The 16,589-nt window shown below is 38.6% G+C and overlaps 2 protein-coding genes across 8 annotated transcripts; one reads left to right on the top strand and one right to left on the bottom strand.

The window, feature by feature from the left end:
- Positions 1 to 1,755: 1,755 nt before the first annotated feature.
- Positions 1,756 to 7,998, bottom strand: LOC121869552 (enhancer of rudimentary homolog). Of its 2 annotated transcripts, none has more exons than XM_042370943.1 (4): positions 7,901 to 7,998; positions 6,852 to 6,939; positions 4,638 to 4,761; positions 1,756 to 3,949 (listed from the first exon to the last, which is right to left on the bottom strand). In XM_042370943.1, exons 1-4 carry the CDS (start codon positions 7,901 to 7,903, stop codon positions 3,850 to 3,852), a joined length of 315 nt encoding a protein of 104 aa, XP_042226877.1. In that variant the 5' UTR covers positions 7,904 to 7,998; the 3' UTR covers positions 1,756 to 3,849. The 2 variants fall into 2 exon arrangements, with proteins under 2 accessions (XP_042226877.1, XP_042226878.1); XM_042370944.1 differs by having other exon boundaries at positions 4,638 to 4,758.
- A 715-nt stretch (positions 7,999 to 8,713) lies between these two features.
- LOC121869550 (calcium release-activated calcium channel protein 1-like) lies at positions 8,714 to 16,589 on the top strand. 6 transcript variants are annotated; one of them, XM_042370937.1, is made up of 5 exons: positions 8,714 to 8,809; positions 10,812 to 11,043; positions 13,994 to 14,122; positions 14,631 to 14,899; positions 15,844 to 16,589. In XM_042370937.1, exons 2-5 carry the CDS (start codon positions 10,891 to 10,893, stop codon positions 16,154 to 16,156), a joined length of 864 nt encoding a protein of 287 aa, XP_042226871.1. In that variant the 5' UTR covers positions 8,714 to 8,809; positions 10,812 to 10,890; the 3' UTR covers positions 16,157 to 16,589. The 6 variants fall into 6 exon arrangements, with proteins under 6 accessions (XP_042226871.1, XP_042226870.1, XP_042226874.1 ...); XM_042370936.1 differs by having other exon boundaries at positions 8,715 to 8,805; XM_042370942.1 differs by lacking the exon at positions 10,812 to 11,043 and adding an exon at positions 10,698 to 10,734 and having other exon boundaries at positions 8,751 to 8,805.

Genomic DNA, 16,589 nt, shown 5'->3' with positions numbered 1-16,589 from the left:
ATGTTAAATGATAAAGTAAAATAAATAAATTCGGTTACGCTACGTATCTTAAATTCACTAATGCTCCGCTCTCAGTTTAGAAATTGAAAGCGGAACATTAATGAATTTACAGTAACTAATCTAACCTAATTTAACTATTATAGGATTTAAAACACCAATGCAAATATTATATGTTATCATAAATTATGTTTTATTATCTAGAAACACTTCGGGGATTAGGTATTAGTAATTCACACTTACCCGACTAGGCGCGGTGATCCATATCCTAGCGTTCATGGTCTCAGTTCACCGCCGAATAACCACAAAGAATCTCGCGAATTTCACCAAAAGACACAAAAACCTTAATGACTAGACCATGACATTTAAAAAAAAAAACATTCCACTGACAGGAGCAAGAAACTCAAAGAATTCAAAAATAGATAAAAAAATCATAAAAAACGAGTCTTCAGGTAATATTTAAAAGGAAAACTTGTATATTTTTACGCTACCAGACCCCATTAGAACATCCGGCTAGTATGGTGGGTTATGATGAAGATGAGGGGGAGGTGACTGCTGAGTCTTGAGGATATAGCAAGCAACACCTCCTCCTGCCTGGCGGTCCTCGCTCCCGTCGTCATCCTGTGTGAGTGCGAATCTCCGGCGGTCACCATTTGTGGGGTTCGAGATGTTGGTTCACACTCAGGATGGGATGGAGAAAGGAAACTCACAATGTGCTCTCTGTATGCATGTTGTATTGGATGTATAGTGCAGCTTGGTGCTGGGAAGTGGCAGCGTGGTTACAAGCGTGATGTAGAGAGAGCTGGTTGGTGAGGGTGCTCAGAGGAGGACCAGCTTGTGGCTCGCCATGCTCGCCGGCGGGAGCGAGGACCACCAGGCAGGAGGTGGAGGAGGAGGTGTTGCTGGCTGGTTGGTGTAGGTAGAAAGAGAGAGGTAGGTCACCACGAGGTCAGGTCTTATATAGCGGAGGTAGGCGTGGCTTAATAGTTGACCTCCGTGATGTATGGCGGCGCTGGTTGACCTAGACCACGAGGCATACACTGGGGAATTCGCGGGGTCGGCTACTCAGCGACAAACAGCGTTTGTAGGGGAGGTATCCACTACAGTGGATAAGGGTGCTGCTGTCGGGTCTTCTGCATCTTTAGTGTACTTATTTTATTTAAACATCTTCGCCATTTATCGGCTTGTTAGCCACTTAGGAGGTTGGTCACGTCTCTGTTAGGTACTGTTGGCACTGTGGGCATGGACTGGCTCTCTGTTATACACTGTTGGCATCAATTTCACAACTACCACCATCACTACCACAATCACCATGACCAAAAAAAATAAATTCAAGGTTCTATAGTTCAATATATCTTACCTACTTTATATATTATCTGGATTGGAGGAATTAGATAAGTGTTATGCATATTTTTATCCAGTTATGATAGTAATTAGGATTGTATCAGGTGGATGAGTGGCTCTGCTGGCCATAATACTCACGGTTCTTCTCCTACACAGACATCTTGATCTACCTAATGTTTACCCAGTTGTCTCTCGTAGGTTGGCAGGTACAGGGGCGTGACCACTTGTTTCCTTACGTCCACAATACTCGTTTGAGATAATTTTTGTCTTTATTTGGTATTTTGCCCTTTTTTTATATTATGTACAGTACATTGTTTTCATTAGTGTGTGTGTTTGCTTATACTGGTGTCAGTCTATGTGTACATGTGTGTTTATTAATCATAGAATAAAAAATACGACAATGAAACACACAAATTACTTTTCATTGATTTTTATTATGAATATTCTAAATACATATTAACACATGAAGAATGAGTAAGAAATGAAAAAAATAATTGGGAGTAAATTATTCTATATACTCTTTTTTACTTTTAATGCAGGAGACCCTAAGTTATGTGTATAGTCATCAGACAGATGAACACTTAAAATTATTATACTAAATGAGTGTGACATCGAAAGTGACTTGAGGAAATCCTCATGACATCGAATGACTTCACAAATCTTGAGTCACCATAAAAAAAAATAAATAAAAAAAGTACGTTTGTTCCATCACAATATAAATATATATGTGCCACGATGAGAAAATAAGTCTCGTACAAAATACTGTACCCACCACTGTTTTAGCTCAAAGCCTTTATTATTATTTTTCTGGGATTAACAAATAAAATAAAAGTCCGTTAATGTGCTTCCATGAACGGACGAAATGAGGAACGGACCGACGCGTTTGTTGTGCGAGGCGTAAACAATGTCGGAATAGTTAACGGGTGTTCTTAAATGCAGCTTTGGGGGAGGTCCTGGAATGCCTCTAGCCCATGAAGAAAATAAACATTGCATTACAAGCAAGAAATAATGGGGCACAAAATTCCTGTATAGATTAAATTAAATAACCCGACACGTACACAAAGCCAAAATTATTTATATCGACAGTCTTCTTTACTCCTTCTTGTTGATTGACTTAGTCAATTTTCCTGAACTGTGTATAACTAATGACTGCCCAGTGACTGTTAATTAAAGTTATTCCCCCCAAAATTTGACTGTTAATTACACTTTAATCCCCACAAAAAATAACTGTCACGGTAAGGATAGGTGCAGTTACTTATCCACAAATATTAAAAAAAAATAATAATAATCCACAATGAGACAGACAGACAGACTACTACAGATCAGAACTACTAAGAACCATTCGATGCCTCATACAATGCCAAAAGAAACCCCCAGACCCCGAACCCAAGTGACATTATATCAATAACTGTGGTGGTGGCAGCGGCCAAAATAATAATCGCACAGAGGCACAGGTCTCGCTCGGCTCCGCACGCACGTTAAAAGAAAACAAAATCATCTCTCCTGAAATAATTACGTGACGGTATATGGACGCAGAAACTTAAAATCCAGAACGACGGGATCAACACACACACACTCGCACACTTATGGTTTGTACTGTTTTTCCCGGGGATATTTGGGAACTACTTCTACAGGGCGTCTGGGAAATATGCACCGTACACACGCGCACATACACTCATGCACGCGCTGCCTTACAGACTTTTTTTTCCCGGAGATCGCGTGAAATGCTTGTAGGACAGCAATGTTTTCCTCACCTGTCGGAGACCTCGCAAATCAACCAGGGAGGACAATTTTGCTGTTGTAATGCAAACGTCTACACGCGATCACCACCATCCTTCCCACACACCCTGTACATATTCTCACCAACTGCCATGTATAATAATGATCTTATACACGTCGTTCATTTTGATTGATGAAAAATATTGACATCGTACATTACTACCCAATTCGGACACAATTTGAACATTCTTTCGGAGTTGATGAGTATAAAAGTTTTTCCTGTCCAATTGCATCAAATATTCACGATGACATTTTCACTTGGATGAAATTTCTTCTTTTTTTCTTTTTAGGTGTAAACTTGGACAACCTCTTACGTGTGGTGTTCACACCCTTTTATCTCTCACCTTCAGGATGGATTTACAGTATTTACATTCTTTTACAATCTAAAGTCTTCATGATTTACATTTTTATTTTTTTTTTACAATCTGAGGAAGTGGTTTACTGGGATGTTTCTTGGCGTTACTTTCCAATTTTGATTTGTTTCACCTTTTTTACCTAACCATATTAAACCTGACTATTCTGACACTGTCCTTACTTACACTGTATCTTAGATCCTCCTGCAAATCCACACACACACAACACCAAGATATCCAGCAGATGTTATATTTTTTTTGTTTTTTATTTTAAATAATCCAGTTTTTTTTTCTAAATTGCCCAGAAAAAAAATAATAAAAAACATTCAAATATTTCCAGTTAGTGAGTTAGTGAGTTAGTTGCAACGTCGTCATTTTAATTGGCCTTAGCAGCTTGGCGTCTCAACAGGATGTAGATTTTCTCCTTTATCCAATCCTTGTTATAGGGTGCATAGGTGTTAGTGCTCTTCTGGTACCTGTAAAGACGAGGCCAACGTAAATAAACATAAACAAACGTACACATATAAATATATAGTATATGTAGCTAATGGGCTAAATCTATCCAAATGTCTATGTTTTTTCGACAACTTAGGCAGACGGGAGGGAATGAGTAAATTATTTCCGACAACTTAAATAGACAGAAACAACTTAAAACTATAGCATAAGTGACAAAGTGGGTCTATAGTCTATCCTTGATACCATGATCAAAATAAGGAATCATATGAAAACTAGACACCCGAGATTATTTCACCTGATTATGAAAAAACCTTAACTTAACCGACCCCTTCAGATAACTTTAAGCATCACATGATATAAGGTAGGATGACTAATGTTCAGGTGACTATGTTGACTTAATCCTGTGACTATGATGATGATTTAACCTCTGGATTATGATGACTTAATCCCTTGACTATGATGACTTAACCTCCCCGAGTCCATTGTCATCGTAATCAAGCTAATCACAACCAGACTCAGGTACTCAAACAATTAGACACAGGTACTAAACAACCACACACACACATGTACTCAAACAAACACACACATATTCAAACAAACAAACACACACACATGTACTCAAACCACACACACACAGATACTCAAAAACCCACACATACTCAAACAAACACACACACGTACTCACAACACCACCACCACCCCACTCACACTAGGCAGGAGAGGTCAGCCAACTGGTCAATAAAATCGAAGAGTTGTGATATGTCGTAGGTGATGCTTGGGGTGTTGGGATTCATCCGCTTCAGATGCTCCTCGTAGATCTTACACACTCCTGCTTAGGGGTTGGGGGGGCATAATTTATCATTAATATGGGCGGAGAAGAAATAATAATAACAATAATAATCAGTCGGGTCGTTTGGTGTCGTTGCATCGTTTAAGTCGTTTTGGTCTGGTTGAATTGACCGGGTCGTTTGGTCTGGTTGAATTGTCCAAGTCGTTTGGTTTCATTGAATCATCTATGTCGTTTGGTCTGGTTGAATCGTCTAAAAATTTAATTACCAAGAATAATATGTAATTAGTCAGTCATTTACTTACATTTAATCTTACTAAAATTCTAATTAATTAGCTAAAAGTATCAAAAACTAATCACACAGTATATCTAATCACTTAAAGCTTAATTACTCTAACTAATTACCGATCTATGTGTACAAAAATTAATCGGCCACATGACGGTACATTTAATTCTCCAAAACATAATGAACTGTTAGATTAGACACCCCAGGAAACTCTATAAAGTATACATGCACTTTATATATACATGATGAACTGTATACCTGCATTGTCTACACACATGCTGAACTGTATACCTGCCTTGTCTACACACATGCTGAACTGTATACCTGCATTGTCTACAGTATATACATGCTGAACTGTATACCTGCCTTGTCTACACACATGCTGAACCAATGGTTAACTCTATATTTGACTGTATATATCTCTCCAATCTGTTAATTACTCCTATTAATCTCAAGGTACAGGTTAACGATGCGATCACACTTCTCAACATCACCAGGCATCCTCAATGGAATCCCAGCCTGGGGTATTTAAACTAACGCACAGTGTGTATACATCGAGCGATACAGTGGAGGAAAAAACAGTGTAACAAAGTGCGTAATAAACATACCGAATCTACAAGAGGTGTGGTGTGTTATCTTAGGCCTAGGAAGTTGTTATCTTTAGCTCTGATTACACAGGACACTCAATAGATCACTGTATTAGTTAACCAGAGGACACTACACCCCCTCCAAGCTTGTTTAACCTCACTATTAACCACCCTAATGCTATTTTGGGGATAAGTGGTTAGATTAGGATAGAGTTGGTTGAATCAGATTAAGTTAGATGTGGTTAAATTAAGTTAGATTAGATTAGGTTAACTTTTACTAGAATTGGTTAGGTTAGAGTAAGTGCAGATTAATTTAAGCTAGATTAGGTTAGATTAGGTTAAGTTAGGCTAAATTACGTTAGATTAGATTGGATTAGGATAGCATTAGGGCATTTAAAAATCAAGTGAAATAAACAACCAAATCTACGGCTAATCACCACAAGCGACATCACACCAATAAAGTCCACAACCAAACAACAAATAACAGCAAAATGACCCTTATGGCCAGTTAGCTAATAAAATAATGGAACGACAAAAATAAAAAAAAGAATAAATAAAACACAGGGTAGGGGGGAGTTACAGGGGAGTCATGAGGCACAGGGGGAGTTACAGAGGTGGAGTCACAGGAGGGCATGGGAGTTACAGAGGGCAGTCACAGGGAGGGCACAGGGGGCAGAGGCAGTCACAGGGAGGGCACAGGGGGGGCAGAGGGCAGTCACAGGAGGGCACAGGGGGTACAGGGCAGTCAGCAGGGAGGGCACAGGGGGGTACAGAGGGCAGTCACAGGGAGGCACAGGGGGGGGAGTTACAGAGGTGAGCCAGGGAGGGCACAGGGGGGGGGAGTTACAGAGGGCAGTCACAGGGAGGGCACAGGGGGAGTTACAGAGGGCAGTCACAGGAGGGCACGGGGGGGAGCAGAGGGCAGTCACAGGAGGGCGCAGGGGAGCAGGGCAGTCATGTGAGGGCAGGGAGTTATGAGGGCAGTCACAGGAGGCACAGGGGGGAGCTACAGAGGGCAGTCACAGGAGGCACAGGGGGGGGAGCTACAGAGGGCGGTCACAGGGAGGGCACAGGGGGAGTTACAGAGGGCAGTCACAGGGAGGGCACAGGGGGGAGTTAAGCAGAGGCAGTCACAGGGAGGGCACAGGGGGGGAGCAGAGGGCAGTCACAGGGGAGGGCACAGGGGGGGGAGTTACAGAGGGCAGTCACAGGGAGGGCACAGGGGGGAGGGGTAACTATACAGCCCAGGATTATCAACATACCTTCCATACACTCGTTCACGCTTTCGTAATCGGAAAACGTCCTGGTCTCTGGTTTGGGCCCAGGCTGCACTAGTAAGATCGTATGAGCCTGTGAATTAGTGTAAATTTGTGTAAAAAAAAAAAAATCTCCATACTGTGTGTAAATCAAATAACATCTTTGTATATGTGTGATTGTGTAAAAATTCATAATGTTTATATAAATTCAAGTGTAAATATTTACTGTGTTTAGTAGGTACCGGTAAGTAACTCAACATAAACATTCCATAACTATATATATAAATGTTTAATATAGATACAGCAATACAATATCTCATCAGGTTTGGTATATTTGTATTTTGATATATTACGTATTTCCTGACACACGGCAACACACAACAATAATATACCATCAATTAAACCTCAGTTACAATATAGTAAGTAATATTAACTCACACAGTATGGGAATAAATTGCTTATAAAATACCAATAAACCAAATAAAATCCTCTCTCACAAGGAAGAAAATTTCATTGAGAGTATATTTTAAGTCATGACTCAAGAAATAATTAAATCTTTGTGTTTCAATTGTAATACCTAACCTAACCTAACCAATAGGAGAGAGAATTAACTACACCAGGTAGTTGTTAAATGCTGGAACGACCTGCTACCATATGTTATCAGCTCACAATAACCAATCACTGTCCGTTAAATATTTCAATAGAGTGAAAAAGGATAAAGTAACTTACTCGAGATAAACCAACGAGAGGTTCCCACTACACACTAACCAATCTACTATATTTAAGCTCACTGTATCTCCTCTCAACCACTCTCTACCCCATCCCTCTCACACCTTATCATTTATTACAGCTCATAAAGACTCATTAAACACTTTACCATAATGAAAATTGATAAATTAAATTCCTCACGAGATGGATCAACCACAAACCAGCTTTACCATTTTAACAACTTACAACCTCTTAAAATCAATGTAACACCACCTAACTACTCTCTATCTCATCCTCCACATACATAATTATTTCCCACAGCTCATAAGACTCATTAATCAGCTTACCATTGCGAAAAACAGGTAAAATAAAGGTGTGACAACGTTGACTGAACCTTCCAAAACAAGACAAGCCGCTCAGCCTCTCTCCTTCCCATCCCCCGCCGGCCTCCCTCTCCTCTTATCCCAGGAGAGACAACAACAACCAGTCTTCATTAATTACTAACTTTAAAACACACTAATATTAAATTTCTTTAACTTAAAAAATTTCTATTCCTCATGATAATAATTTCTAATAAGATTTCTATCCTAAAATGGCTTTAATTTACTTAGCTATTTATGTTATTTAATGAACATACAATATATTTCGTGATATTATGTATGTTTTAGTGAATATTTATTTGAGTGGTTTATTTTGATGTGTTTTATGATATATTAAATATTTGTAGTCTATAATTATGCTGAAAAAGTTGTTGTGGTTATTTCTTAAAGAATGACAGACCAGTTTAAACGATCTGAACAAAAAATATAATAAATTGATTAAAATAGACAAAGTAAGAAAATAAACCCACATCTTGAACAAAAATTAATTCCTTGTAATATATATTAAATTATTTTAAACTCTAATAGGTGTAAATAAACAAACAACAACAACTTTATTATTTATACCAAACAACAATATTAGTCTCACAGGATAAAACTGACCAATCACAGACAACTAAACACCCACTTCCTAAGATACTATTGGTCAAAATATCCCACAACCAACCAACCACAGACCGACCATGTTTCCCTTCCTATCTTGCTATTGGTCTATATATCCCTTACGTCATAACTTACATCCCCAGCCTCCTCTAGCATTGGTCAATCTATCCATGACGTCATAAATGTTGTAGTGTTTTGGTTCCTGAAGAAGTTTAGATCTCGAGCACCAAATTACTAAGACCTTCTAAGGTCATATAAGCCTTGGGAAGGTAGGTAAGAGGCTCATAATGGCGTTTTAGTCTCATTAAGGCTTTAGAAATGAGTTAGTGATGCTTAATGGCGTTATAGAGGTAATTGATTATAGGCCACATAGCTCCATTAGATGATAGAAGACCAGCCATTGTTTTACGTGTATTAATTTCTGTTGTATATTCACGAGTATATAATTTTCTCCCAGCTTTTAAAATGCCTTAATTAATAATGCCTTAGAGTTATAATAATGTAGTGTGTTAGGTCTTCATTATTTACAACATACATTATCCCACGCCCATATAATTATTGTATATTACTAACACAACTTTTTAACAATGTCATAATGTCTAAATAAATTAATCCAACGTAAAACCCCCAATTAAAAATAAAAAAATCCAAGTTTATCAGAATTTACGAGATATTTCCCTTCAAACTCAATTTGACGTTGAGTGAATAGGCTTTTGTCGAGGATGATTATTTAATACGAATTATCGATTATTTTCCTCTTGATTACTTGTATTCTCTGACTTTTAAAATTAACTACGGTAATTTATGGTGATTTTTAACAAGAACGAAGCCCAGGGTCAGGTTTGCCGCCTCGTTCAACTGCTGTGTTAATTTGACGGGTGGCGGATATAACGATGTATAATTAATTTCAGGAGTATTTTCCTTATTTTGTTAGTTTTTGTTAATTTGTAAAATATTATTTGTTTGTAATATTTTTTTCATTACGTTGATACGAGGTTTACATTATTTATTCGTGCAAAGGTTTTAATGCACGTACGGAATCACTTGAAGAATCTCCACCCCAGCTTATTTCACCTTAAGATTAACCACCTTAACCTAACCTAACCAAACTTAACCTCAACCGATGACTAAACAACCTAACCTAATAAAATAATGGTTGCCCCTCGTGTAATGACGATGGCCGGCCCAAGGGCCACCTAGGCGTAAATTTGTTTAAGGTGTAGAAGCTGTCACCAACATAACCACTCTCTGAGTTAACGAGCTGGCTGACCCAGTGCCAAGGAATAGTCCGAGAAGACCAGACAACTCGTCAACTGCACTGGCTAAGTATTACCTCGGAACACGATCCACAAATTGATAAACATCCAGGTCCCCAATTACTGCTAGGTAGATGGAGGCAAATGGCATAAAGAAACTAGCCTATACCGGTAGTTTCACCCTGCCCGGGGATCGAACCCTTGTCCACATGCTTGCGAGACGAGCATGCTGACCATTACACTACAGGTCGCCATTAACTTAACCTAACCAAACCGAACCCAACCCAAATCCTTAACCTCGGAAAATCAATCATCATCACGGCTAAACAACCACACATTCTATCCTTCTATTTTCCATCATGATAGTATCGACCTCTCCTGCCAAGCCTTCAATTGGATCATCACCGGGCACTACGGATAAGGATTAGAGATTATTGATGGATTAGAGCAGTTAAATCATGATGGAGAGGTCAAGCATCATTAAAAAGTGGAATATAATGTGATGGTCAGATATTTATTTGGTTACATAGTCGTTATGTGCTGCTGTATAATTATTTGTATTTTTACATTTTGAATTATTTTTAAGATAGGTTTGTGTGAAGAAATTTGAGTATGTTTTAAGGATAGTACAGGAGAGTTGATTAAAAGCATGACTGGTGTTGGTGTGTCAATATTTTAAGTGTTTTTGATCATGTATAAAATATTAAAGAGTTGTGTGTGTGTTAAGCTGGTTTATTAGAGTTAGTGCTTGTGTGGAACTGAGGCTTGAAGGATTACATTATATTTATGAATGTCTTTTTACTTTACTGTATATTCCAGGATTCTTAAAGTTGATATTCATTTATATATGTCTCATTCAAGTCTTGTATTATAATGTTTTATTTGCCAGATAAATTATTTTTCAGTTGTTCACCATTAGTGGAGAGTGAGTCTCCTTCAGAGGTAAGTTTGATGTGAGAGCTAACCAGCTAGTGACAGATGTGAACTAACGTGTGTTTTTGCCAATAACCCGTTTACAGGATAAGGGGACAAGATCCTCTCGCGGGCGTTGTTTGTTTGTGTCATCGTCGGACCTCCATTGTTGTTGTTGTTGGGCCTATGTTTGGGCCAGACGCTGGACAATCCTCCCTGCTGGTCCCTCCCTCCCCACCTCCTCAGGGACAAGGTCGAGGAAGGTACTACTACCCCGAATCGGTAGCGTCTCAGCTCTACCCAGATATAGGAACACTGACTGCTGTGCATGGGCCTGCGGTTAGTAGGAAATGGTACATATAACTATCCTGTAGTAGTGTACAGTATACATTTACCCATAGCCTACTGTACTTTACTGTGATCTCTATTGCGACGCTCTCATAACTTCCTCACATAGACTGTCGGCTGCACCACACGAGCTTCTTCATAGCTTCTGTCCTCTTGCGTTCTTTTGTTTCATCCTCTGCATCACTGTGGACTGAGGCGAGGTGATCTGTTCCTCGCCCTTAACCAGTGCCTTATAACCCTCAGGGATGGCTGTATCTACTCTGATTATTGAATGCCTTTATTTATTTATGGTGTGTAGCGAGTAATGACCCCGTGTAAATGTTTGATTCACGTGAAGCTTTTGATGGTGTTACGTTGTGTATGGGAATTTATTGTTTGGTGAATGTGATGGTTTTAATTCCCTTATTCCCTTCCTTACTCTTTGTTAATTATTAATTCATTAACTATTTTAGTGTGTTTTAAGTACAGTATTTTGTAAGTTTAGTTGTAAGTAGTTTAGTAATGGACGGATGATTGACAATAAAGTAAAGCCTCGATATAATGATTTTACCTGTACTGACAATACGTTTTCATCACTGGCATGTATTGTATTGTGCTGTATTGTATTGTATTTATCTTATATATTTTATGATGATCTGATTTTCATTGTGTAGTTCAGTAGAAATGTATTTAACTTTTTTATAAATACATTTAGTTGTGGTATTAAGTTTTTATTTAATTTGGTTAAAATATATTTACTTGGTTATTATTTGTGGTATATATTTAACTGTTTTGTTATTTTAGTGTTAATGTGTGTGTATGTTTCTCTGTGGTGGTTGTGTTAATGTGTGTGTATGTTTCTCTGTGGTGGTTGTGTTAATGTGTGTGTATGTTTCTCTGTGGTGGTTGTGTTAATGTTTCTCTGTGGTGGTTGTGTTAATGTGTGTGTATGTTTCTCTGTGGTGGTTGTGTTAATGTGTGTGTATGTTTCTCTGTGGTGGTTGTGTTAATGTGTGTGTATGTTTCTCTGTGGTGGTTGTGTTAATGTGTGTGTATGTTTCTCTGTGGTGGTTGTGTTAATGTGTGTGTATGTTTCTCTGTGGTGGTTGAGTTCTATAATGTATTCTGAACATTTATTGAGCATGTAGTGAACTGGTAATTGGATGGCAGTAATAACATCTGATCTGGGAGTGTTTTGGTGTAGAAGCCCAATAATTACTGCACAGGATTATAGTACAACAGGCTAGAAGTAATCAGCAGAGGATACAACATGATAACAGGACTTCCTCTCCGTGCTTGATTCACATGAGTAGAGATTCAGTGGGACAGAATATCATAGCCATTTTTTAAAGAAACATTGAAGGTATTGCAGAAAATATAACTATAGTTCTTAAAAGTATTAGTTTGAATGTTTTAGAATGTGCAAAGAAAAATACTCTTAAGAATTTGTCAAAGGAAGTTAAAGAAATTTTATCTGGTTAAGTGAATTTTGTCAGTCATCTGCCCAGGGCAAATAAATGTTCCATATAATCTAGACAGCTGGTTGATAGTTTTCTGTACACTAGTGACTTAATAACAAACTCTGTCCATAGGTTAATGCTGTTTAGAAATAGAACTTAGTGATGAAAGATGATATTAATTGAAAGTACAGGTACAGGTAGTTACTGGTAGTATGAAGACTTGATTGTAGTACAGGAGTGATAAATACAGTACTGTACTATAGGTAAGTTAAGAAATGATAAGGGAAAATTACAGTAGTTCAGATTTATATGTGAATTATCTACACCACTAACCTGTCTCATACGAATGTGGTTTGAGCCCATAGCAAGCACACAGACCTAATACTGTACCATGCAAGCAACCTAACCTAACCTAATGTACTGACTCGCATGTATGCTGGCCATTCATATGGAAAGGTGCCGACTGCTGTATTCCCATTGGCTCTGTGATTATCCCGAACTGTCCACTGTTATTAAGTATTTTGTGTATGGTGTTATAGATATTATTGTGTACTGTATGTATTTTGGATAACCTGAAGAATCTCCACCCCAGCTTGTTCCACCTCTAGATTAGCTAACTGCCCTGATGCTATTGGTGGGGTGAGGTTAAGTTAAGATAGTTTTTAGGTGAAATACATCTGGGGTGGATATTCTTCAGGTGTTGCTATATTTCAATGAACAATATATTCACATTTATTGATTGATTTAATGTTACTTAATCTCTTCTTGATATTTAAGTCTGTTTTAACAAGTACAGTTTAGTACAGTAGTGTGACATTACAGTAATTACAGACATGATATAGATACAGTGTTAGTTCAGTACTAATGAATATATACTTTCCTTCTTGATGTATTTCTTTGAGGTAATATATACGAGTTAGATTGAATTAGAAGTAAGGATGATTGTGGTTTGTTGTTTTTGATTTTGACATAGAAATATTTGACTAATATAGACTGTGATGGTCATTGGGTTTTTTTAAATTGAAGTAGGAATATGTTATAGTTAGCTGCTGTTCTTGAGATAGTGTTTATTAATGTATAATTTTACAGAACTTAAAGTTAATGAGTCATGAAGGTTTGTAATTACATTTTTTAGTTTTTTAATCACCGACGCTGTACATCAGATGCTGCACATACACACACACACTAGACACAAGCGCTTTGTTGAGCTTTATTTCTCGTTTGATTTACATATTCTTTGTTTTATCTAGACGTCCACACACTACAAAAAGTATCTTTACGATTTTGTGTTAGACAAAATTGACACAACGGACGGATGATTTTGACAACCCTACCGAGAAAGTGGGAGTCGCGGCGTTCATTTTGAGATTCATCTGACCCCCCTCCGTAAAGATACTTTATTGGAGTGTGTGTGCATGTAACATTTGATCTCAAGAATAAATTGGAGTCGTGATAATGCTGTATTTGTTATGATGGTATAAGTAATGGCTCGTTTCCACCAGATTTCCATGCGCTTGGTGCCGTCGACAACCAATCCAATGGGGATGTATACGTTACGTCAGCTACACTTGAGTCGGGCTAAGCTGAAGGCCTCGAGTCGAACATCCGCTCTCCTCTCCGGATTTGCGATGGTACTGTATTTTAAAATCAATTCGTAGTGGAAAGATTCTAGACGTGAGGCTATATTGTGATTGTTATTTTAGCTCTGTTGATGATTAGACGCAGCTTATTTCAACTGATGATTTAAACACCCACATGCTAAATGTGGGGGTTAGTTAAGCTTGATGTATTTAGGTTAATGATGAAATTTAGACACCCCAGTTTATTTCACCTGCTGATTAAACACCTTAGGTCTAAAAGAGGAGGGTTAGGTTATGCATTCGGGTGTTCAATCAGAGGTGAAGAAAGCTGGAATATTTATACTGAATCACCGCACAAACAAGTCAGACTGTATGTTACGTATAATAATCTTTCTTATTTCTTCTTAATTTAATTTTTTGGTTTTTTAATTGTCATTTGTCTTCTTTGTCTCATAATTATTTAATTTTCCTCTTCTTTTCCTTCCTCCTCCTCTTATTATTATTGTCATCACTTCATTCTCCTTATTCCCCTTTCTTATTTCTTCCTCTCCTCCTCTAGGTAGCGATGGTGGAGCTTCAGCTCACGCAAAGTTGCAATGCGGAACAGAACCCAGAGGCTCACAACTGCAGCAAGGTTCCCGAAGGCCTGTTGGTAGCCTACAGCATCTGCACGACTCTCCTTGTGGCGGTGCACCTACTGGCTCTCATGATCTCCACCTGCGTCCTGCCCCACGTGGAGGCCTTCGCTAGCATGGCGCACGTCGACTCCATGACCAGCCTGCACGGCACCACGAACATCGCCGAGTCGCCTCACCTCACCATGCACAGGTGAGCGATGTGACATGTAGTGGTGATGTGGTTTGGTGTGAAGGTCTCTTGTGTGTGGCATAGACAGCTCTCTTTCTCTCTCTCTCTTCTCTCATGTTTATTCTTTGTCTTCTCTCTCAGTCTGTCTCTCTCTCTCTCTCTTTTTACATGCTTAGCGACCTGTTAAACCTTCGCAATTTAGTGTACTTGTCAATACTGTTTGCCGATGATTATGTTCTCGTGGTCAAAAATCCTCAGCATTTCTTCAATTTCAAACAACTTTATTCTCCTCTCACCATCTGGGGGAACTGATATATTTCTGAATATATTTTGTGATTATTAATATACTTTTGGGGTAATATAGATTCACTTTATATAGGAGGTATTCAATTCCTTCACTATGGACTCTACTGTACAGTTATCATACAAGGTTTACTCACTGCCAAGTGTTTAATTGTTCTTCTTACAAATACAAGGACAAGTATGTGTACAGATAGAACAAGTATGTATACAGATAGAACAAGTATGTATACAGATAGAACAAGTATGTATACAAATACGAGAACGAATTTGTGATGACTATTTTGTCCATTTGATATTGAGGGCTATTTTGTCCATAGAATGATAAGGGCTATTGTGTACATAGGCTATGCCGGGCTATTTTGTCCAGTAACTAATAAGGGCTATTGCGTCCATGGGCTACTCAGGGCTATTTAGCTCAGAGAATGATAAGGGCTATTGTGTCCATAGGCTACTCAGGGCTATTTTGTCCACAGAATGATGAGGTCTATTGTGACCATAGGCTACTCAGGGCTATTTTGTCCAAAGAATGATAAGAATGATTTCGTCCATAGAATAACAAAGGCTATTGTGGCTATACGCTACTCAGGGCTACAGGTATTTAGTCCATAGGCTACTCAGGGCTACTGTGTCCCGAGACTAATAAAGGGCAATTGTGTCCCAAGATACATTGAGGGAGCGTGGATCATCTCGACTACGCTGGGCATCTTGCTGTTCCTTGTGGAGATCGCCCTCCTCAGCTGGGTCAAGTTCCTGGATTACTCGCGCAATGCGGCCATCTCGTCACTGGTGGTCGTGGTGCCGGTAATGCTGTTCTTCGTGCTGTTTGCCTTCCACTTCTACTACAAGTTGGTCGCTCACAAGGTCGAGAACGCCGACAGAAACCTAAAGGACATCGAACAACAGCTGAGAGTGCTGCCACTGAGAACGAACGAGAGTCAGTTGAATGGAGCCAATTCTTCCATTCAGATAGTGTGATTGTGTTGCCTTATTGTGACTGTCTGGAACTTTTTTCTTAGATTCTTCCATGAGAGTAGAGTACAGGGTTTCTCAGAAAGATTGTTACACGCTGCCTTATGGATTATGGTAGAGGTGTTGTATAGTTGTTTTTTTCTGATATGCCCTGTGTATGACTTGTAATACTACTATGTTTCTTGATAATCAACATATGTGATATTTATATTTAAAAAAACCTTCCTTCTGATCGACTACTGTATAATTTATAAGTTAATATTTTTTTATACTTCTAAGTAGGAGAAAAAGTTTAAGGAACCAATTACTACTGTATCTAATTGATGTTCAGATCAGAGAGTACAGTACATTACAGTACAGGGGTCCCCCAAATTCGCGGGAGTTAGGTTCTCAAAATGGCCGCGAATCGGCAAATCCGCGAATAACATTTGCTGACTGG

This window comes from Homarus americanus, unplaced genomic scaffold (assembly GCF_018991925.1).
Source record: "Homarus americanus isolate GMGI-L3 unplaced genomic scaffold, GMGI_Hamer_2.0 scaffold23578, whole genome shotgun sequence".
In the NCBI taxonomy this organism is placed as follows: domain Eukaryota; kingdom Metazoa; phylum Arthropoda; class Malacostraca; order Decapoda; family Nephropidae; genus Homarus; species Homarus americanus.
Note: the sequence above shows the minus strand (reverse complement) of the source record. Positions and strands in the feature narration are given on the sequence as shown.